At 40.7% G+C, this 25672-nt stretch overlaps 1 protein-coding gene across 3 annotated transcripts; it reads left to right on the forward strand.

The window, feature by feature from the left end:
* The first annotated feature begins 95 nt into the window (after positions 1-95).
* On the forward strand, positions 96-21835 carry KIAA1841 (KIAA1841 ortholog). Of its 3 annotated transcripts, none has more exons than XM_038133565.1 (21): positions 96-295; positions 1119-1315; positions 3193-3358; positions 8735-8828; positions 9811-10049; positions 11356-11414; positions 12044-12204; positions 13016-13102; positions 13222-13332; positions 15056-15179; positions 15454-15606; positions 15790-15995; positions 16336-16435; positions 16918-16950; positions 17535-17634; positions 18618-18712; positions 18831-18859; positions 18951-19024; positions 19663-19751; positions 20116-20207; positions 20615-21835. In XM_038133565.1, the coding sequence occupies exons 5-21, from the start codon at positions 9818-9820 to the stop codon at positions 20649-20651; spliced, it is 1782 nt and encodes a 593-aa protein (XP_037989493.1). In that variant the 5' UTR covers positions 96-295; positions 1119-1315; positions 3193-3358; positions 8735-8828; positions 9811-9817; the 3' UTR covers positions 20652-21835. The 3 variants fall into 3 exon arrangements, with proteins under 3 accessions (XP_037989493.1, XP_037989492.1, XP_037989496.1); XM_038133564.1 differs by lacking the exon at positions 1119-1315 and adding an exon at positions 5435-5621; XM_038133568.1 differs by lacking the exon at positions 1119-1315 and adding an exon at positions 5435-5621 and having other exon boundaries at positions 18621-18712.
* The last annotated feature ends 3837 nt before the right edge of the window (positions 21836-25672 follow it).

Here is a 25672-nt window from a genome sequence, read left to right on the forward strand (position 1 = left end):
GCGCCGCCCCATTGGCTGCGCCCCGCGCGGGGGGCGGGGCCGCCGCGCCCGCCCCGCGCCCATTGGCGGAGGCCGCCCCCCCTCACGGCGGTCCCGCCCCTCCCCTGAGGGCGGGGCCGGGCGGCGCCGGCAGATGAGGGCGCGGCGGGTGCGGACGGGGCGCCTGTGGGTCCCGCTCGTCCTGCCGTGGAGCCGAGCCCCCGTCCCGCTGCTGCCCTCCCCCGGATCGTCCCGAGGAGGAGCCCCCCTGCGCGTCCCATCCCGTCCCGCTGGCCCCGCGCCTGGGAACCGCCAGGTAAACCCGGGAGGGGTCCCGGTGGAGAGCGCCCGGGGGGCCGTAGGGGTCCCCGCCCTGAGGTGGTTGCAGTTGTAGATTGTTTGGGACGGGTTTTTATATGTTTAGTTGAAACGCTTTGTAATTTTTGACGTTGGCCGGTACGCGGGCAAGCGGCAAAGTTGCTGTTGTTCCTGTCCGCCGCCTCATTCTGCACCATCACTTCCTTGCGTTTCAGGCTGTGGAGGGAATCCTCTGCCCATCCCACCATCTTCACCTTCCCTCACGCCGTGCCCGCGCCAGGGGCAGTCATTCTTCCTTCCTGCATCAGTGGTTTGCTTTAAATAATAAAAAAGTCGAATCGAAGCGTGTGTTTCCATAATGAATTAACTCTTGGGAATGCTTTGCACCACTTGATTTGGAATTCTGAGTATTAATAGGAATTTCTGTTCTCATGTATCATTCTATGCTGTGCGTCTCAAATGAATTGGTCTGAGTTAAATAATTTGGAAACTTCTTTTTTCTCCAGTTTTTATAGTTGAGGAAGGGGTTAACCTGAGCTTTCCTTGCAGTACAGAGCAGAGAGAATCTATAGAAGTTGCTTTTTCTCTTAAGAATATGATTTCTTACAGGCTTTTTGTTGCTGCTGTTAGAAAGTTCTTGCATGAGACAGAATCTTGCATGTGTCTTGATATTTCCAACAGCGTTTCCTGAAGGACAAAAAGGCAAATATTGGATGTCACATATAAAACTGCAAAGAGGAGTCCCGTGCTCTTTCCAGAATATAAATGAAGATACTTCTGTATGCCTGTAATTGAGTCTCCTCCTTCATTTGTCTTTGCAGTAATAGGCATATACAGAACTGTGTTTTAATGTGCAGAATAAGCAGAAACCTGTATGAGAGACAAAGCCTCGATCCTCTCTGAACGTGTCATCGCGTTTTAGAGCACCTGTCATCCCTTCACGCTCGGGCTGCTTCATGGTCCACACGGCTGCTGTGTAGTAAACTTGTTACCACTGAAGCGCTCAGAATTTTCCCCGGTAAATTACACGCTCCCTTCTGTAAAAACAAAAAAAAAAAAAAAAGTTTTCCTTCTCCCTTCTTGATTGCCCAGTGTAATCATCCCACAGCACTCGCCCTCAGAATGGTGATTTATGGAATATTGACATTGCTGGTGCTTCTACTTGCATTAAGCCTATTTTATGGTGGGAAACCAAGGGATTATAATACTCCATCGCTTACTTATCTCATCCAAACATATTTTTAAGCCAGCTGCTCCAGTACGAGCTAGCACGAGCAGTCAGCCCTGTGTTTCATAAGCCCTGGGCTTTGCCACTGGTGCTGCCCTGCCCTGGCCCGGTTATTTCTCCTGCTGACAGCACAAACAGGAGACGTTTGGGGCTGGGATGGGATTGGTACTGGCATCTGTCTGCACACTGACAGAGAGAAGTCTGCACCACGGAATCACCACAGTGACACGGCCCCAAAGTGCTCTCAGGGTGAGGGATGAGGACACAGGGACTGATCCACTTTTACCTGACAGTGGTGTCTCTTTTACTCGGCGTTCTGGGCTCGTGGAACCTGCGAGGACCTTTCTCTTTTACAACTGGCTATTTGGCCAGTATTTTACAGCAGATTTTGTTTAGATAGAATTGTTGAAATGGTATGAAATTTTCTATAGGACCTGCCCCCTGTTTTGTGGCTTTTCTTTTCCTTCTTTTAAAAATCTCATGACTGTGGGAAACCAAAGAATTCTCTCGGTGGGTTCTGGGTTTTTTCCCCTTCTGATTTAATTCAGCTGCTCTTTGGAGAGGATGAAAGCTTACAGTCACCTGCTGCTGTGATTTCTGTTTCTACCAACAAAACAAGCAGAAAAAGGGCTGGAACAGCTTTTAGAGGGAGAAAAAAACAGGGCTATTTTGTGTATTTTAAGCCTCTTTTCTTTTAGAAAGAGGGTGGTGCAAAAGAAACATCTATGTATGGTATACTTTTAGTAACAAGTTATCAGGTGTTATCTAGGTGTATTTTCTCTCAAATTCTCTATAAATCTTGCTTTATAAGTCAAAACTTTGTGTGTGGCTTTTAAGTTCTGTTATTAACTATTTTTATCCTGAGCTCTTTGGCTGTGTTTTACTTGAACATGAAACTCTTAATTAATGCCCACAGTTCTTTTGCCAGCATAAACTGAAGCAGTACTTTGAACTTTTACTCCATTCCCTGGTGCTATACATCAAATCCATTTGGAAAAAAGAAAAAAAAAACCTAAATGTAATCCTGTTTTATAAAATGTTTGCTGCTGTCCTCGTAGGCTTTGCTCTGGTGTTCAGCTTAAAGCCAAGGAATAAGAGGTTTTTGGAGCTGCTCATCCTGGCTAATAAGGAGTTGGGAGTGTCAGGTGTTGGGGATGAGAGTTGAAGGACATTCAGGTGTGCTTTCCTGGCTCCAAAGTGCTGGTGGCCCTTAAACTGGGATCCTGGCTTGGCCTCTGAATAATGGCAGTCAGGTGTGCTGAGCAGATGGGCACAGCAAGAGGAGAGCAGGGCCGAGAGTGGAAGGTTTGTGGGAACAGACAGAAGTACTTGAACGAGTGTAAATTTGTGTTAAAATGCTCCTCTGTAACTTGGCTGTTTATTCTGAGATTTTGGAAGCCTTTCTCTTGTGTTAGAGGCCTCAGAGGTGTGATTTCCCCTCTGGAAAGAGGCAGCTCAGAGGAAAGGTGGATAATACCTATTGCTCTTGGGTAGGGTTTGGTGTGCTTTGCACATCTGCTTCTCCCTCAGGGTTTTCAGAATATGTAAATTTTGTCCAAAAAGCCTCAGTGCTGTGGTAAACACTTCTCCCAGTAATTTATGGAGTGCTGCAGGTAAAGTAGATCAAATCATGCAGTGAGACTTGCTAAAAACTCTTTCTCTTCTAGGCTTAAGTAGCCAAAGATGAGTCGTGGATTCTCAGAAAACAATAACTTCCCCTATGACAACAACCAAATGGTTTTGGATATGATCCTGTGCTCCCTAGTTGGTGTTCCTCAGCCTATCAACTGGGACAGTGTGGCAAGGCTGGTTCCAGGATACACATCCAAAGAAGTGAGTTCACTCATTGAACAATTTGTATGCTTTAAGCAATGCTTTATGGAGTAGAAAACATTTCTTGGGGGTGGGAGGGAAATTGAAGTTAAGTTTTTTTGTTGTTTTGGTTTTGTTTTTTTTTTTTTTCTAAAGCAATTTGCACTTAATTGAAAATCTTAAATGAGCACTAGACTGAAAAGAGGTGGGGGGTTTTGTTTCTGCAGAAGCTGAGCATTGAAACTTAGAAATGTGTTCTGCATTGTATTTCATTAGAACTTACACAGAGTAAGAATGAAAATTACTGGGAAGGAAAAATTAAAAAGTGGAATTAAAAAAAAGGTAGCTGTGCTACTGCATCCCAAACTCCCTAGCTAAGACTTAGATGGAAGGGATGCCAGTGCCCACCAGCCCCATGCAGCTTGTAGTGTCCTGACTAGGGAACCTAATAACTCTGTGTGTGTGTTGTTACAACTCTAAACAAGGAGGGCTTACAGATCTCTGTTAGTAAGGAGTGCAGTTGCTTCTTTTTTGATCCTACAAGGTGTGGATTTTTCGTTCTTTGGTTGGAGGAGAGTTGGAAGAACCTCTGTGTACTTCTCTTTCTGGATTGCTGAATTTCCTGGTGAAATGCTCTTTTTTTATATAATCATTTTGACTTTTTCATTTCTGAGAGGGTGTAAGCTAAGAAAAGAAAATGTCTTTTGCCCTTGCAATTCAGCAAAGCTGAAAGAAAACAAGACAGTGGTCTTGACTTTCTTGCAAACCTAATCAAGTGTGTCAGCTCCCGTTTATAGCAGTGCTGTTGGGCGTTGCTGTAACCTTGTATTTGGAACATAAAAATGAAGGATTGGGTGTAGAAGCTTCCGTGGAATGTTGCTGCCTTTCAAGTTCTTGACAGAGTGCTTGGGGACATCTCTGTTGTTCACCTTTCAGTGTGCAGACAGCACTGTGCACGTTAAATAAAATAACAGTATCAGTGAGCCCTCTCCTCGCATTAATTCATATGGTTGATTAGTACAAGTCTGATTACTCTGTTTTTGCAGGACTGAATGTCTCAATATGTACCTACTTAAGGAGTCCCTGTTAGACAAAAGCACAGACATCTCAAATTTGTGACTGGCATCCTGAATTTGAAGCACTGAATATCAGAAAGGTGTCTGTGTGCACCCCTGGCCCAAAGGGGCAGTTAGATAAAAGCACAGATATCTCAAATTTGTGACTGGCATCCTGAATTTGAGGCACTGAATATCAGAAAGGTGTCTGTGTGCACCCCTGGCCCAAAGGGGCAGTTAGATAAAAGCACAGATATCTCAAATTTGTGACTGGCATCCTGAATTTGAAGCACTGAACATCAGAATGATGTCTGTGTGCGCCCCTGGCCCAAAGGGGCAGTGGCATGATGTGTCTGTTAACTCAACCCTAAATAAATAAATAAATAAAACCAGCTGTTAATGGAGCCCCACACCCGTGTCACAGGAGGAGCACCTGTAGAATTAAGTAATTCATTTGCATGTGCAAGTTACCCCTGTGTAGGACTTTGTTGAGCCAAACCTGTAATTGTGATTGTGTTGGTACAAATTTACAGTACAGAACGACTTTCTAGTTCATCAAAAACAGGGGATGGGAGGTTTATAGAATTGCAGTGGAAGGCAGCAGTCCCTTTTGTCTAAATTGGATTGGAAGTCATAAAGTAAAATAATAATAATAGTGAATCAATCTCTCTAGCAACTCTTAATAACATTTGACCATGTTTATGGTAAAAGAACTAGTTACAAAATGAGAATTCAAACTCTCCCCATAACTTTCTCTTTGTAAATTGGGCTTATGATCTCACAGGGTTTGAGGAAATTAAAGTTGAAACAGGTTCTAGCTTATTTTTTCTCTTTCTATTAGAAGCATTGATGATGGTAACTCTGCTTTTGCTGTGTGTTTATGTACTTTCTTGATACCACTAAGTAGGCAGCATTTATGAGTTTGATACCAGTAACTGTTCACGTGCAGAAATGTGCAATACAGTATCCATCTCAAATCACAGTTATTAAAAATGTGCTGAAAGCTACTGCTTCATTGTCCTATCGTTTAATCTTGTGACAGTGTGCAAAAAGGTTTGATGAGCTAAAAAGCAGTGGAAGTTCACCTGTTGACAACCAATATAATCCCCTGATGGCTGCTGGTGGGAGTCCTGTGGAAACTTTAGCTACGTACATCAAATCCTCCTTGCTCGATTCACAGACAGAGTTTCAGGAGCCTGCTATTGGGCAGGATTCCATTACTATAACTGGTATGTTTTTAGTCATTCTGACCTGTATTGGCTTTGATAATCAGTGTGTGCATGCTTCTGTCCTGAGGGGTTAAGTCCACCCAGGAATGGTAGTCATTCCTCTTTGCAGGGTTAAGTATGAATATAATGCATACAACAAGGCGCTTGCCATTAGTTTAGTTTAAGAATCAATGTTTGCTCGGGTATTTTTGGTAACTTGTCCTTCCAAGAGGCATAAATCTTCCTGCTGAATTCTGTTTAGGGTTTTTGGTGGTGTGCTGTTAACCCTACAGCACGTTAAGCAGCATTATTAAAATAACTGGAGAGTATTGTGAAGAAAAGCTGCAGGAAGCTGAAGAGGTGATCCCTTGAGGGCAAACCTTCCTCTCCCAGCTACAAGCCCTGGGTTTGCCATGGATGGGTACAGAGGAGTTGGAGCAAAATGTGGCTCATTTTTGCTTCAAGACAATCTTGAGATGACATAAAGTGTGTCTTGGTCAATTATGTGTCCCAGTAATTATTGGGCAGAAGAGGACCAAACCCAATATTTGTAAATTCAATCATAGCACAATTAAATATTGCAAACAATTCCTTTCATACTGCTTCTGTCAGAAGTTGTAATTAAAAGTGTGTGTGTTATTCTCTGATTTTCAGTACAGAGATGTTCCAATGACTTTAGAACTTGGTAAATGTATTTGCACGAGAAATTTGCTGCAGTGATGAATACATAATTTCTGTGTTAAAAATTAAGATGACAGTGAAGCATTTAAATGTGTTCTCTGTTCAAATGTCCTTCTCTGCAGCTTTCACTGTCCCCTTTGCAGCAGAAAAACAGCTGTTTGACCTTTGTTCAAAGTGGTTCTACTAACTCTAATCAAGGGCTGATACTGGAAAACTGTGTATGGAGTGTCCAGCCTGGAAGTGCTTCCCATCAGCTTTCAATTCTGTGTTCCATGCCTGCTGAGGGATGCGTGCTGCTGGCACCCACAGGTCCCTGTTTACAGGATTAGCAGCTTCCCAGGAGGCAGTAAACGAGTTAACTCTGCCTCTGGAGCTCCTGAGACAATGAGTGCAAGTTTTCTTTCTAACAATGCAGTGCATGTTATGAGTATTAATGCAGTCAAGTCCACTAATGTAATGTTTCCTTTGACAAGATCCTAGCCTGAGATTATTCTGTTTTCTTTGTGACTTTGGATAAATCAGTTGCCCTGTTTGAGTGTAATTTGTTGATATGAAATTAGAGTAATTAATCTTTTTTTTTTCTCACAGGCTTGGGTGAACTCACCTTCTTAGTATTTGTGAGGCACTTCTACATTTCAGAATTGGGGATTTGTTACAATCCTATTTGTAAACGTTTTTCTGTTTAATTAATTGCTTCCTAGTGGATTTATTCACATTAGCTTATTGTTAGGATCAAGAATTTTGGGCCTGTTTGAATTTGTTTGTAGTCATGAGTAACAGCAAGAAAAAGCAAATCGGACCACACTCATTCTGTGCTGGATTCTGGATTTGTCTGTGTTATCAAAGCTCATTTAATACTTGCTAATTATAAGGCAAACTGCTGGTAAATCCCTCTGATTGCATCTCCTGACACTAAACAAGTACAGAGGATGGCCTTTCACCTAAAGGATTTGTTACAAGCTTTTAAAAGTGAATCAATCTGTAAGCTTTGGAGGGGAGGGAAGAAGATACGAAGCAATGTGTGATGGAGTTCAGATGTCCCCATTAATTTGGCTGTGCTGCATATTCTTGTCAGCATCATTGCCTTCAATAAATCACTTCACTGTGTTCACAGTGCACTTGTTAATATACTTGCAGGCAGAACTCTTTCATGCCATGTATTTCCACAGTCCATTCTTTCAAAAGTCACACCTTTGATTCCAGCCCAGGGCTCCCACGTCACCTGCAGTGAGGATGGCTGCCCAGAGAGCTGTGGCTGGAGCAGCCCTTCCCGAGGTTTTGCTGGGAGTGTATCTGAGTGAATCTTCCCTTTTGCTAACTGTGCTCCCTCTATCAAGACTTCTCTAAGCCTTAAATGTGCAAGGCCTTTGGCTGCACCTTTGGATAAAGTTTAGTTTCTTCTGCCTCTGGTGCAGTAATTTTGCTTTCCTGAAGGGCAAACTGCTGTGTTCAGAACCATATCATTTTTGCTGTCAGTCTGCTGCAGTTGTTCAGCCATTAGATGAAGATGAAGAGGTCTGTCTTAACCTTCTTCAGCCTCTTACATTACTCAAGAGGGAGATGATGTTTCTGGAACTCCCAGAAATCTGAGACAATGGCATAATCATGGAAAATCTCCACCTTAGGGTTTCAGTGGAAGACAGATACAGTGCCCTTCCATTAAAAAAGATAATGATCTTTCTGACTCCTAAGCAAGACTATTGAAGTTTCACATTGCAATAATCCGTTCACAGCTGGAAATGACAGTCATGGCTTTAACCCTTGATCCAGAGCTCAGTGGATTTGGTGGGTGAGCTCCTGAACCTCACTAGGTTGCTGTGTGCACCTTCCACTGCTTGTAGTACCTTTGTGAAGATATGAAGTGCACCTGTCCTGTATTCCTGGAACAACCTCAGTGATGTAGCTCTAGGACCAGGCAAATTTCCTGGTCTGCTCTCTTTGGACATTGTTTGATGTGATCAGCTGGTTAAAGCCACATGTGTGAGAAATTTGGCACAAACAAACACATCCTAAGAGTCTTCTGTGCTTCTCTTTGGAAGCTGCTTATTCCCAAAGCTGGCACACGATGGGTAAGGAGTGCCATGGGTCTCAAGTTCTGTCCTGCCACAAGCTTTGCTGTGGCAGGGTCTTAGGAGCCACGTCCCACAAAGCAGACCAGGAGAGCTGAAGGAAAGGGTCACATTCCCAGAAGGAAGTGCCACAGGCTGAGTCTCACGCTCAGTGTTGAGCCAGAAGTGATCTAGGTCTGTAGCCAAGTGTCTGGGCAACCCAGCAGTGGGTGGCACTCAGAGCAGGAATCTGGGTTGTTCAGCAGCCCTTGGGGAAGCAGATTTGCTGCTAGCTGTGCCATTGCTCCACCATGACAGCCACACTTCAGTTGCATTTCCAAGATGCTGAAGAGCAAAAGATCAGGAGTTTTTGTTCTAATGCAGCCTTTTTTCCTTGCATTGAAGGAAGGCCCAGTGCAGCCTCCACAAGGAGTTGTTCTTCAGAATCTGAGAAAGGTCCTGTACATAACAGTGGAGAAAGCACTGACGAAACCCAGGGGTAAGGAGAGCTTTGTGTGTTTGTCTGCTAGGGCATTGTAGAATTGACAGAAGGATGTCTAAATTGCTGAAATTTATCTACTACCACAAAGAAAACAGCTGGGAACAGCTTAATGAATGCTGTAAGAAATTTGGAAACCTTCTCTTGCTGCAGGAATTCAAGGAGTTGGTTTGGGAATGTGTTGTGTGCAATAAGATATTTATAAATCTGTGTTCCTCTGAGTGACTGATCACTGCTGTGACAGGAATGAGAAACATACCTGGTTTTATAAAGGAATGAAACAAGACTGATGCTCAATAACACTTTTAATGATACTCCTGAACATAGATTTGTCCTATATAAAAGCAGGAAAAGAGCTGTAAACGAAAAATTTTCCATGAATTCCAGTAGCTGTCCAGGCCACTTTTATTCCATCACATATCCCTGTTTTCCACACTATATAATTACACATAGAATAATGTTTGTTTGAAACTTAAACATCTAGGTAGAGACAGCATTTACTGAGTCTAGTTTCGAGCATTTCTTAAGAAATAGAGGTTTTTAATATTCAACAAACCAAATCTTAATTTCCTCTGATGAAAATTGCTGTTACTGTCCTTGGTGCCTCAGTGATTTAGGCATCTATATCTGGTTGTTCTTTGAAGAAAATTAAGAAGGGAGAACAAACAAGTTCTCCATATAACTTAAGTGGTATCCTATAACAAGCAGGTGACAGAACTGGGGAATGGAGGTAGACACTTTCTATTTCTGCTCCCTTAATTAAATCACTCTGATTATCTGTAGGTGATATGCCTCTGTCGTCTTCACCTGTCCAACAGTAGCTTCTATTAATAGCAAATAACTGCAGTTTGTTTTCCCTCTGTTAATGTTGATGACATCAGTGTTGCAATGCATGACCCAGAGCTGGAGATGAGGTCGTTGGGATTTGGTTTCCTGATTGGCTTAGGCTCCTAATTTGCTTTGTGGCTTTTTTCCTTTGGAGGCCCAATATGGTGATCCATGTGTGTGACGAAGCCAAAAACCTCAAAGAAGATTTTGTGTGTCCTCGAGACCTTTTGATTTCAGAGATGAAATACTTTGCTGAGTACCTGTCAGTGGATGCCCAGCGCTGGGAGGAGGTGGACATCTCCGTGCACTGTGACGTTCACATCTTTGACTGGCTGATAAGATACGTCAAAAGGAACTCTAAGGAGTCTGAGGCTAATGAAATGCCCACTTTAGGTAAAAGCAGATCATTTCTTGGAGGTTCTTTATGTTCTGTACTAATTGAAGATGAATGGTGTTGGTGCAGTTCAGCCCCAGTCTGTTTCTGACTGTTGTCAGTGATGCCTCAGGTTCAGCTTTTCTATTGTTCACATTCTGTGCTGCTTTAGTGTGTAGTTCTGAGCCTCATATCAGGGGATGGTGAGCTCTCTGCACAGAGTAGGGACACAAAACAATTCCATACCTTGCTGGAGACCAAGGACCAATGAACTAAATCTCACGCCCAAGACTATAAACAGCATGGACTGAAGAGAGAAAAACAAGGATGGGACTTCACAGGCTAAAGCTGGAATTGGACAATTAACTCCAAGATGCAAATGGAGCAGAACTGATAAAAGTGAGAGACCCCGTGACCAGTCGTGCATTTTGTGACCATTTTGGGTTCACCTGAGGTGCAGCCCTGGCTTGGCTCTTGTGCTGCCCAAGGTGGATCCAAGGAGGCCTCCTAATAAATCCCTGCTTCATTCTTTAGCTCTGTCCAGCCTCTGCTCTAGGGCAGCCTTCCCAAGGCATCATCAGTTCTTAGAAGAGTGTTGCAACAGAGATCCTCTGGTCATTTCAGCAGATGGCTCTGCTTTGCCAGCACTGACAGCTTTGAGGAAACACGCTGAAAGTTGAGGCAATAAAAAAGCCCTAATGTATTTTGGGATGTGATGTTTTTAATTAAGACTCTTCAGACCTCTTCTGACCAAGGGCAGAGTGGTAGATTTGAAATGCTGATGATTGGTTTGTTTGTTTCTCCTCTGCTCCCTGTTGGTACCATTGCAATGTTTTCTACAATTTCAATGCAGTCCAATACAATGGTAGAAGAGCCTTTGTGAATTTTGAGGCAAGTTTTTAATTTTTTAATGAGCCTTTGCTACCGCTTTTTAAAATGTAACTTTCTTCTCTTGGTTTGTTTATAACTTGCAATGTGAAGGTTATGTTGAAAAAAATCTCAGCTGGGTGTGAAGGCTACAGATGGAAGTTAATCTTGTGTAATTGTTTAGTCATTGTATCCTTGTGAAGCCTCCTTTTCCAATTTTAATAAGGTTTCCAATTTGAATAATTTTTTCAGATTATAGTTCTACTCTGTCCACTGAAATGTAAACCAGGAGTTTATTTCTTAAGGTGGTTAAAAGGTTCTGTGTACTAGAAGATGGAATGACAAGCTGATTGCTACAATGATAGCTAACACAGATGCTAAGTATGAAGAGGGATGTGATGTGAAATTACAAAAAAAAATCCATGTTAAAAACCCTGCCTTTGTTCTATTGCCTTCTAGAACCATCAAATGTCATCTCAATCCTTATTTCTTCTGAGTTTTTGAAGATGGATTCATTAGTAAGTATTAAGAAAGATTGATTTTCTGGCATGAGGGCACAGTTAATTACCAGGTGTCTTAACAGCTTGTTTGTTGTGCTTTGGCTGTTAAATAAGCAGGTGCTGCAATGAGAACATTTTGAGGTTTTTAACACTTCTATTCAGTGCAGTAATCCAATATTTGCAGAATCTCAACGCAATAAAACTCAGAGTATGTTATTTCTAAATGTGATAGTGTGATCTAGAGTGCTTGTTTTATATCCTTTTCTGGATAATGATATATCTGCAATTTAGGATCTGATTTTCCAGCTCTGTATAAGGAGTAGCTGCTGACTTTGTTAAAATGGTTGTCAAAAGTTGTCATTGGGGTGGCCCACAGCAAAGCACAGCTGTTGAAGCTGAGATCCATGTGTTATGTGGTTCTATTTTAACAAGCAATTGGGAAGTTACTGAAATTTTTGGAGGAGAACATAAACTAAGTCATGTTATTCAGCATAAACTTTAGGCAAATCTGAGGCTGGTTTTTTGTTTTGAAGTCAAACTGAAATAGTTTTCCAAAACACTACACTTTAAATAAAAAGTCTTGAAGCAATTAGTACGGAGGGCTTTTGTCCAGAATTCCTCAACATTGATATTTCTATTTTTCCTAGGTAGAGAAATGTATTCATTATTGTCACAAAAATATGAATGCTATTGTAGCCACGCCATGTAACATGAACTGTATCAACGCTAATCTTGTTACACACATTGCTGATCTCTTCAGGCACAATGAGGTGGAAGAGCTGAAGGACAAAAGAGACAAATTTAAGAGGTAACTTTTTTGCCTTGTGATACACTTCTGAAGTGCTGTTGAGCTTTGGGATCATATTTCATAACTGCTGAGACTCTGCAGTTTGGAATTATATATATCTCATAGAATGTATTTTTTAATGCAGAATATAATGGTGTGACTTCAGAACTTTATATTAAAATTATGAGCAGAAGGAAAGGGCTTTTATAGGACGTGAGCAAAAGGAAAGGCCATGCTAGGAGCATGGCATGGGAGAATTCTTCATGAATTCTCACATGGGAGCAAGGATTAGGGGGAGAAAGCTTTTATGGGATGACATGCTCCTAATTGGTAGAGAATGGTTTGGCTTCAGCGTCCTGTGAACTTGGATGTTTGGGCTTAGAATTCAGCATGGCTGGGAGGCTGAATAGTTGTGCTGGAATGTTCTTTCCTACATCAGGATCCCAGCTTATATCAAGATAAGGGCCAGTTATTAGAGGGCAGACTGACAGACAAGCAAGGTGAAAGTAAGGGAGGATTTTAGTCTGTAGGGATGAAGACTTAATCTTAGAATGAAGTGCAGTTTCACAGCAATATTCACTAATTAAAGGTCTTTTAAGGTAGAAGCTGGCAGTTAATATTGGCAAGCAGTTTAATAAAGAAATCAAAATATCACTTTTGTCATGCTTGTGTAAAAAATGAGATGGACAGAATAATTTAAAGGAAAATTATATTAAAAGCTAGAGTCTGTGAGTGACTTGGCTTGTCAGAATGTGATTGTTAATCTCACTATACATAAAGCACTTTTCAGGTTTTTTTTCTAATGGGTGAGCTGTGTTGCTGTCATTAATAGTAAACTTTTCTGCAAGAAGATTGAGAGACTGTTTGATCCGGAGTATGTAAATCCAGATTCTAGAGGAAATGCAGCAACTTTATACAGGTATGGCATTTTTAAATGGCTGCTTCAATAGCAAGGACAGTCCCTATGTTTAGAAGCCTTGTTCTTACTCCAGTGCTTTCTTTCCTTCTTTCTCCTTTTTCTTTTTTTTTTAAATCTAGGTGTTGTTTATGTAAAAAGTTGCTAACCAAAGAAACTGAAAGGAGAATTCCTTGTGTACCAGGAAAAATCAACATAGACCAACATGGGAATATTGTCTATGTTCATATAAGGTAGTGAATATGTACATACATAAATATTTCTTCAACTCTGGTTTTGGGTGATTTTACAAGTACTACATACTCAGATACATTACAAAATTAAGTCACAGATATGTGAAGAGTGTATGAAGCATCTCAACTTCTTGTATTACCTAGCAAAAAATAAAACATGGGGGATGTGATTATGATGTGCTACTAAAATTCATTCAGCAGTGCTGCTGCTGAATGAAAATGGGAAAGCTGCAGCCATGATTACTGGGAGGGCTATTTTTGGGTTGCACTGCTTTAAATAGAAAATACTCAGCTAATTCTCTCATCAGATGGTTTTAAGATGTATGCAGTTGATGAGAGATTGAATTAAATGCTGCATTCCTGCAAGGTTTTCTAGTGAAGGATAGACCCCACTATGCCAGCAAAGAAAGGCTAAAGAATATTTTTTAATCTGACTTTATACTGTCAAATCAAATGCTCAACCTGCTTAAAGGCTGCTATGAATAAACTTTGCCAGTTGTTTTTTCTGTTCCTGGAGTATTTGCCAGAGGAGCTCTCAGGACCTGTTCTGTATGCAAGCCTGATTCGTTTGGCACAAATGTTTAATTGAATTCTGCCTGTCTGATCCATGGCTGTGAACAGCTGGATTCTCCTGTCAGTGAAGATCAGTCCATGGTCAGCTGCAGTTCCCTCCCTCTCCACATGCCCATTTTAAAGGGGATGGTGGGAGATTAACGGCAGGAGACCTTTCTCATCAGATCCCTTTTGTTCAGAACAACCCAAACAGTTCCATATAGCTCCCACCAGTTATTCCAAGGTGTGGAGTTAAGTTGTGCCTAGCATCTGCATAGAACCAAATCTTGTGCCTCTATCCTGACCTATTTAAGATCATTGGTGATTAGTCACATAAAATTCATTAAGTGTATTACTTCACTTAAGCTGAGTGTATGTGGCTGCTCTGCAATTCCCAGCAGATAAATGTGCAGTGCTTTCAAGTTACTCAGAGGATTATCTGGATTCTAATTATTTGCCTTGTGCTACTTGTGATGCTATGCTACACAGAGTACGTTTACTGAGAAGTGATGCTGGCCACTGATGAATTCAGGCTCAGGAGCTAATACAGTTCTGTTTAATGACTTAAAAATAGGTTTCTGTGTATTGGTCCTCTAGTGGTGCCTAGAACTGACTTCCAACTGGATGTGCTTAGTGTAGGAGAGGCATTTAACAAAAATGGTTCAGGCCAGGGCTAAAATTGGGAGGAAATTTTATCTGCTCTTTCTGAAGATAACATGCCCCACTGCAAGCTGCACATTCTCTTTTGAATTCTGAGGAGGTGTGTCTCATTGGATCACAAGGAAGGAACAAAGTTGTGTATTTTTAATACTAGAACTGCAAGGTATGTACCTTCATCAAAAGGGCATGAGCTTGTGTTTTCAAACTGTATTTCTTAGCTATTGTTGTGTTGCAGATAGATAGATGTTCATGTTAGCTTGTAAATTTGCGGTATATGGATCTTGAGGTGAATCAAGCTGTAATTCTTTGTCATGAGTGAGTTTAGGATTTTCTGAAAGAATAAAGTCTCCTCTGTCATGCTCTGAATTTAGTAATCGTTGTCTGACATTGTATCCCTCCTGTTGTAACTACTGGAGGCTTTTCACCAGTGTGTTTTCTGCTCTTTCTCCACCTTGTGATCCTGGTGGCAGGATCAAAACAGAATCAAGACTCTGATGTTCTGCTTTTTCAGAGACAAAACCTGGGAAGTGCACGAGTATTTAATTGGCCTTCACGAGGAACTGAAATCCTGGCGGGATGTTTACTGGCGTCTTTGGGGGACGGTCAACTGGTTGACCTGCTCAAGATGTAACCAGGTTAGGTAATTTCACTTTGGCTTGTGGTAACCAGGTTAGGTAATTTCACTTTGGCTTGTGGTAACCAGGTTAGGTAATTTCACTTTGGCTTGTGGTAACCAGGTTAGGTAATCTCACTTTGGCTAGTGGTGGGTAACTTTTGGGGGATGAAGCAGGGATTAAAACAGTTTGGATAGTATTTGGTAGTAAAGCTAGGTACATATTCTTTACAGTGCACAATTTTTACTTCCATAGGTTGTCTCACCTCTCGCTCTCTGTCTTTTTGCTGCTGTAGTCTTTCCTGTGCACTGAATTCTCCCACTGCCAGTACCATTCGCAGCCAGTTCTTTATCCAGGTGTAGCAAGCGCTCTGGGCTCGACTGGCACAGGAGTGTATCCCTGCTGTAACCAAAAAGTTCTTCGGTTTGACCCTACAACCCTCCCAAAGGTACTTCAGCTCTCCTTTAAAGAGCAAAGTACGTGGTGGGGTGGGAAACAGTATGTTAGGAAAACAGATCTTTTCCCAAAATCAAGATTGTAATTCAGAAGTTGAACTTTTGTTATTATACTGACTGGAATCAGTGCTTCCCATTAGCTCCAATATTTGATTTTCTGCCTCTGTGTGTTGCAGGGCTGCAAAGTGAGGGATCATATGGTGGAGTTACCTCCAGAAAGCAAAGAGGGGGATGCTTTGCCATCTCGAAGTGAAGAGGGGGATGCTTTGCCATCTCGAAGTGAAGAGGGGGATGCTCTGCCATCTCAAACTGCTCAGATCTTGAATGATCTGCTGCATCATAGAGATGTTATAGTTGTTCCTTTCACTAAGGATGAGAATAGGTAAGAACATTGTATTGTGTTACTGAAATAACTTAGCCCTCAACTGTGAACACATGTGCTTGTTATGTTGGAGTTCTCTCCCATTTCAAGATGAGTCATAGGTCTTTCTAAGGGTAACTTATTTTTGATTGTTTACTTGGAAATTGAATAACAACTTTCACTTTTCAAGCAGGCTTTTAGTCACTCAACCTCCATAAGCATTCACTGCTATCTTTGTATTTTAATGTATTGTGTCTGACTCAGAGGTCTGTCTGCTCTCTTGATACATGTCCAGTCAATGGAGACTGATTCTGAAGTGGAATAGAAATGTTTAATTTTGGTTTATGTGTTTCTCCTGAAGTGATTCTGGTATTGGGCTTGGTGATGACAAAGGCCTTGAATGTGATGTTCTTGTAGAGCCAAATACACCGTGGGGCCCCAAAACTGGAGAGATCAATGCTGTGAGTGCTGATGCTTCTCCTTCTTTTTTTCTAATAATGAGGATTCTTTGAAGAAGTTCTTGAACAACTTTTAATAAAAATAAGCCTCATACATTGTTGGAGTAAGACATAGGTACAAAATACCTGGTTGGTGAAAAGGCAGAACTTTTCCCATATCTGCTGGAAATAATTCAGTGCATAACTTCTCTCCAATCCTGGACTGATTTTTGATCATAAAATCAGCTGTAAATATTTTTAATGCTAAGTTTACTTTCACTAAAGCATGAATTGACTGCATTTAATTGGTCAGTGGTTTTCAACCTACTTGGGTTTAATCATTCCAGCAAAATTTGGAGTTCAAGATGGGAGGAGGCCTGGGAGTTAGCAGTGTAGAGTGCTGTACTGTAACATACCACTCCTATTTTTAGAATTCCTCTCACTTTTTTATTTTAGTTATTATTAGTTCTTTAACTTATATGCCTTTCTTCTCTTTGTGACTTCAGTTTTTGTCTCTGAAGAACTGGACTTTGCAGCTGGTTAGTAAAACATTTTACTAATTTTAAATATTCAGTCTTCTGTACTAGCAAAGAACTAGATTTGATTTTTGTCTTATTTCCTAATAAATGAGACAAAAAATGGATTTTTTTGCCTTAGTTTGGAGGTTGCAGTATAGCAACAGTTTTTACAAGAAAGTATGGTAAGTGTGAAGTAATCCTTTGGAATTAATAGAAATGAGAAATTCCTTTGAATGTTTTTATAAATGGCATCAAGCCACACTAGCACTGCATGCATCAGTTATTAATAGCTATTTAGGCTGGCAGGAACATAAATCAAAACCCAGGGTTTTGAGTATCTGTCTCTCCTGGCTGCTCTGAGGTGCTTCACGTCTTCATTGTTGAGCTTCATCATTAGTCATTATCACTTATTGAGATAAATGTGTATATTCAAACAATGGAAACATCCCCTTACTGACCATTTCCATAATTCTCTGCTGATTCACTCTTTGGTCACTGAGATAGGGAGCTGTGCTGCCTGTCAGCACTTGCAAGACAGATTTAATATATCATTGGATAGAAACCCAACCTCATTCTAATCTCTGGCTTCTCCTGGTGTTGGTTAGAAGCAGCAATCCCTGTTATCCGAAGAGGAGGAGTACACCACGGGCTCAGAGGTCACCGAGGATGAAGTGGGGGATGAAGAAGAAGTGTGCAAGAAACCAGGTACATCAAGTCTTTACAGTCCTCCTCTCTGGAGTTATCAGATAGGGATTTGAGGCAGCAGGAGTCCTCTGTAAGCAGATTTTGACTATAAGTTGTTCCAGAAATAAAAGCCAAAGTTACTTGAATTTTATCTCTAGTTTTCCTGTGGTTAGATCCAAATTACCCCACTGCTTGGTGCCATCAAAAATCACTGGCAAACAAGAAAAGCTGCAACTATTCATGGCTGAGAAGTCCCTGGAATTATCAAGCACTTATTTTGCAGGAAACTCTCAAATTAATGAGATTTCATGTAATAAATGTTGGAAGAAAAGGCAGCAATTACACGACTGCTTTTACATGCAAAAAAAAAATTGGCAGATTTGTCTTTTGATTACATAGAGGAATGACTGGTTAATGTAGCTAAAATTGTTTCTGCATTGAAGCTAAGCTTTGTATGATCTAAAAATGCTTTTATTCATCTTTTTAATGGGTTAATGGGTTTAGGAACACGGAAAGCCAAAAAGCAACGTCTCCTTTTCACCCTACTAATGATTCATTGGAACAGAGGCTTCCAATGATTTCTTTGTTCTTTTTGCCATTACTCATGGGCAATTGGAATTGTACCAGTTTAAAAAAATATACATTTTGAAAGAAAATGTTGTAATTTAAATTTAAACTTGTTTGATCTGACATTGTTTAGAATTTAGTCATTGAATTAGTACGGTGAAAAGTGTAGCTTGTGTGTGCATTAATTTTTAAAGGTAGAAAATGTATGCTGTTACGTGCAATCACTCTGCATTTTAAATGCATACTTGAGTTCCTGTCTATTTCTCATAGAAAAGCATTTGAGTACTGTGTGTTAGCATGCCTGCAACACTAATAAAAGGAAAACTGCCTATTGATTTACACTGTTTGTAAAGAAATGGAGGGGAAAATACTTTAGTAGCTCTGTGGTTGAGAAATTCCAAGCATCTGAGGGTATGAATAGATATTTCTTCCATTAGCAGGAAGGAAGGAGAAATTAAAGAAATCCTACAGGCACCCAAAGAAAGCAGTTTCTTCACCTAGTGTTCAGAAAAGGGAGAAGCCATCTGATAAGGTAAAATCACAGCTGGGAATCCAGGCTCTCTGGCTGGCTTAAATTAGAGAGGAATTTTCTCTACGTTTTGGACTTGACCTTAGACAACCACATTAAATGTGTTTTTTTTCTTCAACAGTCAAGTTCCCGAGATGCTTCTCCATTCATGTAAGTCACTGTCAAAGCCCTCGAGAACACATTTTAGTAACTCCCTCTTTTAAGCTGTTCCTGTAACAGGGTGTGTGCACCTCTCTTGCAGCGTGAGCATGCAGCAGAACAAATGGGATGCCTCCAGGTCCCTGAGATACAACCAAGATGCTCAAAGAGAAGACGGTCTGTTCCTGCATGAGTTTAGCCTTCTTAATGTTAACATCATGCAAAGGAAATGATCCAGCAAATTTTCTTAAAATTCACTTAGTTACATCCCTGTAGGGTGAATTTAATCTCAGATACAGCAGTGGGATTTGGGGTGTTTGTGTGATTTATGTGCTTTATTTGGAATGTCAGCGCAGAACCTACAGAGATTATAGTTGTGTTATCTCATGATTTTAAAAGTATGCAGATATTTTTTCCTGCATCCCTATGGCATTTGTTGTCTGTGCAGATAAACAGAGAAACATCTACTTCCTTCTCTTTCCCAGTCTCTGTGATTAAAAAGATTCAGAATTGGGTTAATTTGTTCTGCCTTTTTTAATCTCTCCTGAAACTCCTGTGCAATTTTGCTGTTTTAAAAACTTCTGCCTCAAAACCATTTCCTGAGATTTTGATCTCAGTGTAGTGCCTCAGGCTGATTCTGGTATCTGCCAAGGCTGCTGAGGCTACATCAGGATTTAGGAGCTTGGTTGTTCAAGACTTTTATATGAACCAAAAAAAAATTACAAATCCAGTATCACTGAAATCTGTGTCTAATCCTCCTTGTGTTCAGTAGCAATGAGATCTTTGTTCTAAATATCCTCTCTTATTTCTGACAGATCAGAGAAGAATGTCTGAGATCACAGGGCACTTAATAAAAATGAGACTGGGAGACCTTGAACGAGTCAAGTCCAAAGACAGCAAAGAAGTAAGATTTGTGCTGGCAAAATGTAGTGTTTGCAGAGTTGAAGTGAGCCTTGGTTAACAAAAATATTAAACACAAATAAATATAATGTCTATTCAATACTTAAGCTAAAGAATGAATTCTATCAATCTTCATTTTGCTGCAAGCATGATTTTTTGAGGATTTGAGTTTAAAATAATATTTAAAGTTCACTGCTTTTAAATACTGCTTATGGAAAGTAGAATGGGTTTAAAAAAATCAGAACTGGGTTGTGATAATGGACAAAAGCATGCCATGGGTTGTGCTGAATATTAGTGATATCTTTATGGAAAGTCACTGATTGCATTGAAATAGTGTCAAAATTTGATTTTTTTTTTCTGGATTCCAGTATGCAGGAGGCATTTATTCTAGACTTGAAGCTCAGATAAAAGCCTCAGCACAGGTCAGTGCACGACAAAGCAATGCTGAGAAGAATCCCAGGTAAGATTTTAAAATAAAAGCAAGAAAAACCTGTGGATTTTGGGAGTGTGGGGTGGTGGGTTTTAAAGAAACATTAAAAAAAACAAACATGTTACATTTCACATACTTCTTATGGATCAGCTTCCACGAGGTTAAACCATATGAGGTGCAAAAGCTTCTCTTGCTCTCCCAGCAGAGCTGGGAGAATGAAACTCTTGGAGCAATGCTGGGGTGAGGAGGTTCAGCAGCTCCATCATCATTTTCTTTTTGGGAAATTAGAGAAAACTGGAAAAGTTTTTAGCCTGTTCTTTGTCCACCTTGTAGAACAAAACCAAAAAAACCCCACACATCAAAAACCTGCATTAATAATGTAAGAAACCCCTACATTAATAATGTTTAAATATGTTTCTCATGTGTTTTTAACTCAGGTCCAAAACCCGTTTTGGTCAAGGCCGTCCAACATAAGGAGTGACGGACACGCTTTAGCCAGAACTCATTTCTGCTTCCTGAAACCCCACTGCACTCTGGCATACGGACAATGCACATCTCTGAAAGCTTTCCAGTGACTTATTTATTACTTTAAGCCTTGTAAATTATTTTGTGCTATAAATGAATGCAAACCCAATAAGGTCTGTACTTATTTTAATTGTAAATATACAATTTGTTAAAGTTAAATTTAATTGCTTTTTTTTAGGCTATTGCGTTAAGTTGCATAGAAAATATTTTATAAATCGACAAAATTAAATTATCAGACTAACTTTATTTGTGGGGAGAAGATACAAATATGCCTTTTGGTATGCTAGAAATACTGAAAAGGAAAAAGCAAGACTACTGAGTTCTGAATGCAGTCAGCAGCATTAACCCAAGTCTCCTTGTGTATTTATATTGTCTTATATTTGATGGTACATTTTAGGTCAGTCTTCTGGGGATTTGCATTTAAAGTCCATGACAATAGCTGTGGCTTAGACTAGTTTAAGCAAAATTTTCATGCGGTTCTGAGGCTTCCTTGTGTACGTCACACAACTCCCACTCCTCTGAAGGTGGGTAGCAGGTAGGGACTAGACCTCCAGAGATGCTCTCAGTGCCATGATGGTGCAGCATTGCATCTTGCATGTGAACCACTTGCTTTTCTTGTATATGAAATCTGTACCCATCCCCATTCCTGACCCCTCCTGCACAGGACAGTGCTTTGTTCCCTTCTAAAACCCAAACCTTGTGATGCAAAGCAGGTCTATCTCTAACTTGATGCTATGCCACTAAATTTCTAAGCAGATCTGTTATTAATTCTGCATCTTTCAACAGAGATGTATCATTACAAAGGCTTGTGCATGTACATCTTTTGGGTCTAGTTACTCCCTGAAACCTGCCTGATTAACACTGTTAAGAAGTCAGATGCACTTTCAAGTTCTGTATTTGGAGCAATAGAACACAAATCCAGGGCTACCAAAATTAAATAACTTGCCTAGAAAATATGTTGCATATTAGTAGAGAAAATGGCAATAAAAATAATAATAATAATAATAATAACAATGATGGCTGAATTCAAGGAAACATGTTCTGACTTTTTGAAACAGATAGAGAGCTCAGGGAAAGCTTATTCCAACTCCTGGCTGTACAATAAATTGTGAGTTTGGAATTAAGTCAGCAAGTTCCTGGGTGGGAGGGTGGGGTGGGGTAAGGAGAGGGAGGTTTGTTTAAATGCTCTTCTCTCCATTTGGGATTTTTTTGTTTGTCTTGGTTCTTGATGATTTTTGCTAGCTGTTAGAAGACTAGGATAGCAATACTTGAAAATACTGCTGTCAAGGTGGAAGATTTTTATTGAAACAATTAAAAATCAGTGTTACTTGTGTGTTTTGTCCAATGGTGTAGCAAATTTGGAGCCCAGTGAAACCAACAGGCAAAATTGGATTTCAGTGGTTTTGATTTCGGGCAGGAGCTGTAACTTTGCAGGAGTGCTTTAATCTCTTATCCAATAAATAAGGTTTTGTGAATGCCTCAGGCCTGTTTGCAGGTACTGATGCAGTTTGAAGCACTTGTAGTCAATGTTGGAAAACTGATTGTTGTTTGTTGAAAGTATTATAAAATCCATCAGGTATGAAAAATGCAGTAGGAAAAGTGTTTTGCTACAATTTTGTGACTTCTGATAGAGGGTTGTTCCAAATTCCCATGGTAAACCCGGGGTGAAAGTTGCAGGCTGTATGTGTGCGTGTTGAGTTTTCTTAGAACTACTGACTAGAAGAGAAAGGAAAATTCTGCTGGTTTTGTTCTGTGGGGAAGTGCCAGTTCTACATGCCAGTATTGTTTTACTCAAAAATATTTTTGAGCATATACAAATAATATACATGATGTGCAGTGTTATCTTCTTTTCCCATGCCAACCACCTTGAATTTTTATCTTGTATTAATTTTGAAAATTTGTCTTGGTTTAATGGAAATAAACATTATTAATTTAAGAAGTGTGTGAGTTTTTTATAGATGCTTTTAAGAGCTAAGTACATGCATAGGTATTATTTGATGGTCTCAATCATGCATGTGTATTTGTGATTAAATTGCAGCATCCTCATACAGGCTTTTTATCTGTCAAGAACAGGAGATATCATTAAATGCAGAGCTACTCCAAATCTACAAGAACTTCAAAGAATTTTTATCTGCATCAACTTTTGAAGCTGGATTAAAAATTCCTCAGTGAGCTGCACTACAACTGACCCAAGTATGCAAAATGTCAGGCTTAAGCTATGTTGAAAAAAGCATATAAGTGTGTTTAGCACTGCCACGGTGCAGATTGTTTAAAGGGTGCAATCTGTTAAATCTGTGAATAGAATTAGTTTCCATGATTCTGTTCCTAGGGATTGCTGAATGGATGTCTTGGATGTCCTGTATTTGTGCAGTTGGGAAGGCTACAGTGTACATCCTGCTGTCACACGTGGGTATAAATGAACTTACTGCACTCTGGAGCTGTGCCTGTCTCCTGGATGCCCAGAAATCTTGGAGAAAGGGACAGGATTTTAAATTCAGTGTTGGCTCCAAGGGAAAAAGATGTTGTGTTAGGAGAAGTGTGGACATATGATTGCCCCAGCCTGTGAATAGCATGGGCATGTTTGATGTGACTGAGTAACACCTTTCTCTTGGCCAGAAGGGAATCAGTGTTTTAAAAATCATTGTTTCCTGTTCTTGTTGAGTGCTCATATGGGATTGTGTTGGGAAACTGCTCCTGTGCATCACATGCTTGCTTCGAGCCATATGTGAAATTTCTGCTTCCATTTAGGCACCTCCCTCTCCACTCCATGCCAATGTAAGACCTTAAATTATTCCTGATGTCCAAGAGAGCAGCACACACAGACCCTGCAGACATTCCTCCTGCAGCCCAGTGAAAACTAACCTCCATGAACTGTACCACTGTGTTCTGAGCTTTTTTCTCTATTTCTTAATAATTAGGGAGTTACAGAATCCTTTGGGTTGGAAAAGACCTCCACGATCAAGTCCCATTTTTGAGCAGGTAAAGAAGACTCATGCTAAATGTCTCTTCTCATAGGAATAGATCCTATTTCTGCTGAATCCCCTTCTGGCTGGATCTATAAATAAAAGCAGCCAAAGGCTTTTCCAGGCTTGAGGCCAAGTGACACACAGAATGGCCATGTCCCTGATGCCAGGGGCTTGTCCTGTCTCTGAGCAGCACCATGGTGAGGCTGAAGGATCCATCAGCCCGTTGGAAGGCTGCAGCAACTGGCAAAGTCTAACAGGACTGTGAGCTCCTCCACTCTGGGAATTGTAGGGGCATTGCATGCCAAGTTTTGGGGGGTGCTGCTGCTGTTTTGGACCAAGACCCTCACAGCAAAACCACTGCTGCAGATTCCAAAGAGAATTAACAGAGTTGTGCTGCATCTCAGCAGCAGTTTTCATCCTACACCTGCCTGTAGGGGTTTGTGTCCACTAGGGACCTTCTTCCTTCAGCTTTTGGGCTGCTTCCCCATGGATAATCTGAGATCCTCTAAGCTCTCATGCCAGCTCTCATGGCTGAGCTTCCAGCTCTCTGAGGGGGCCTCTTGCTGAGAGCTCTCAGAGAACACTGAAGCTGCATTGCCTTCCCTCTGCTTTGGGATATCCAAAAGTAGGTTTTTATTAGTGGATTAAGGCATCCAGCACATTAATATTTCCAGTGGTCAAGAGAATTTGTTGCTAGAACTTTTTGGTACAAATATCAGATTATGTAGGCTCTGGCCTGGCTGTGATAGCCTGAACGTGTTTGGTGAATTAAGTAAGGGAGCTTCTTTTCCTTCTTCACAGGAGATATTTTGTGCACAGACCTGCCTTCCTCCATTGCTACATAAACTTGCAAAGGCTTGGCCATTGTAGATATGGGAAAACATCAGCCCAGGGAGGAAAATTACCTGCCTGAGATTGGCACCAGCAATAAATAACACCACTGAAGGCATAATCACTGCTGCATGTGGCCTTTGTTCAAAAACATGGTGCCCATGCTTGAACTTCTTTTAGTATTTCTTTAATTGCTTCTGCTTGAGTTGCTCCCACGTTTTGTTTATTCAAGGCCAGGACAGCATAATGGTAATTTTATTTCTAGTTGTTTCATGCAGTTTTGTTGTATTTTGTGTTCTCATTCAGCCTACAGTAATTACTTTAGTGTCCGCAATGACTAAATGTGCTGGCACAATCACAGAAAGACCTTGGGCTGGCAGCATTTTCCCTGCTGTGCATTCAGATGCTCCTTCCAATTCAAGGTATACTTACCTGCAAGTGATACTTTTAATCATGTAGTTTGTAGTCTTTGAAGTTCTCTACAAGATTAAAATATCGGTGGTTTTGGTGGGGTTTTTTTTAGGTAACTTCATTGAAGTGTTTTAGCTGCCTGCTGAACCTATTTCCAGTGTGTAGTATCTGTGAAATACTAGGCATGCTTCAGAGGTGTCTGCTTTCATCAAACAGTAACCAGTTTTCAAGCAGGAATTCTGGATTTATTCCTTGTGGAACAGAGTTATGTGAAGATACTCTGCCATCACTACGAGATCAAAAGGGGCAGTGCTGGTCCCTTTGCCTCTTGACACACCCCATTAATTTCTTTTCCTAGGCAATATGTACATTTCTCTCACATTGGCCAGGACACCTTGCTAATTTATTCTCAGTTGGAAAGTTACAATAAAAATGCACTTGTCACATTTTGTGTCACAGCCCAAATGTGGGTTTCCTTGTTGGTTTATTTTTTTATTGCCCAGAAGGACTTTGATCTCACAAGCTGAAGATGATAAGCGCGTTATATAATTTGTGGTTTGCTCTCAGAGGCTTGTTCCAGTCTTCTGCCTTGTTCTTGGTGAAGCATTTGTCAGGATAAGAACTAACCCATGACATGGCAAATGAAATGATTCTCTGCTAGTATTCTACATGAGAAACAACCATCTGGTTTTGCCTTGGGTTGGATATTTCTCCTGCAGTGCTCATGGCTCTCTCCAGAGCTCTGGTTTTCTCTGTGGTTGG

This window comes from Motacilla alba, chromosome 3 (assembly GCF_015832195.1).
Source record: "Motacilla alba alba isolate MOTALB_02 chromosome 3, Motacilla_alba_V1.0_pri, whole genome shotgun sequence".
Taxonomy (NCBI): Eukaryota; Metazoa; Chordata; class Aves; order Passeriformes; family Motacillidae; genus Motacilla; species Motacilla alba.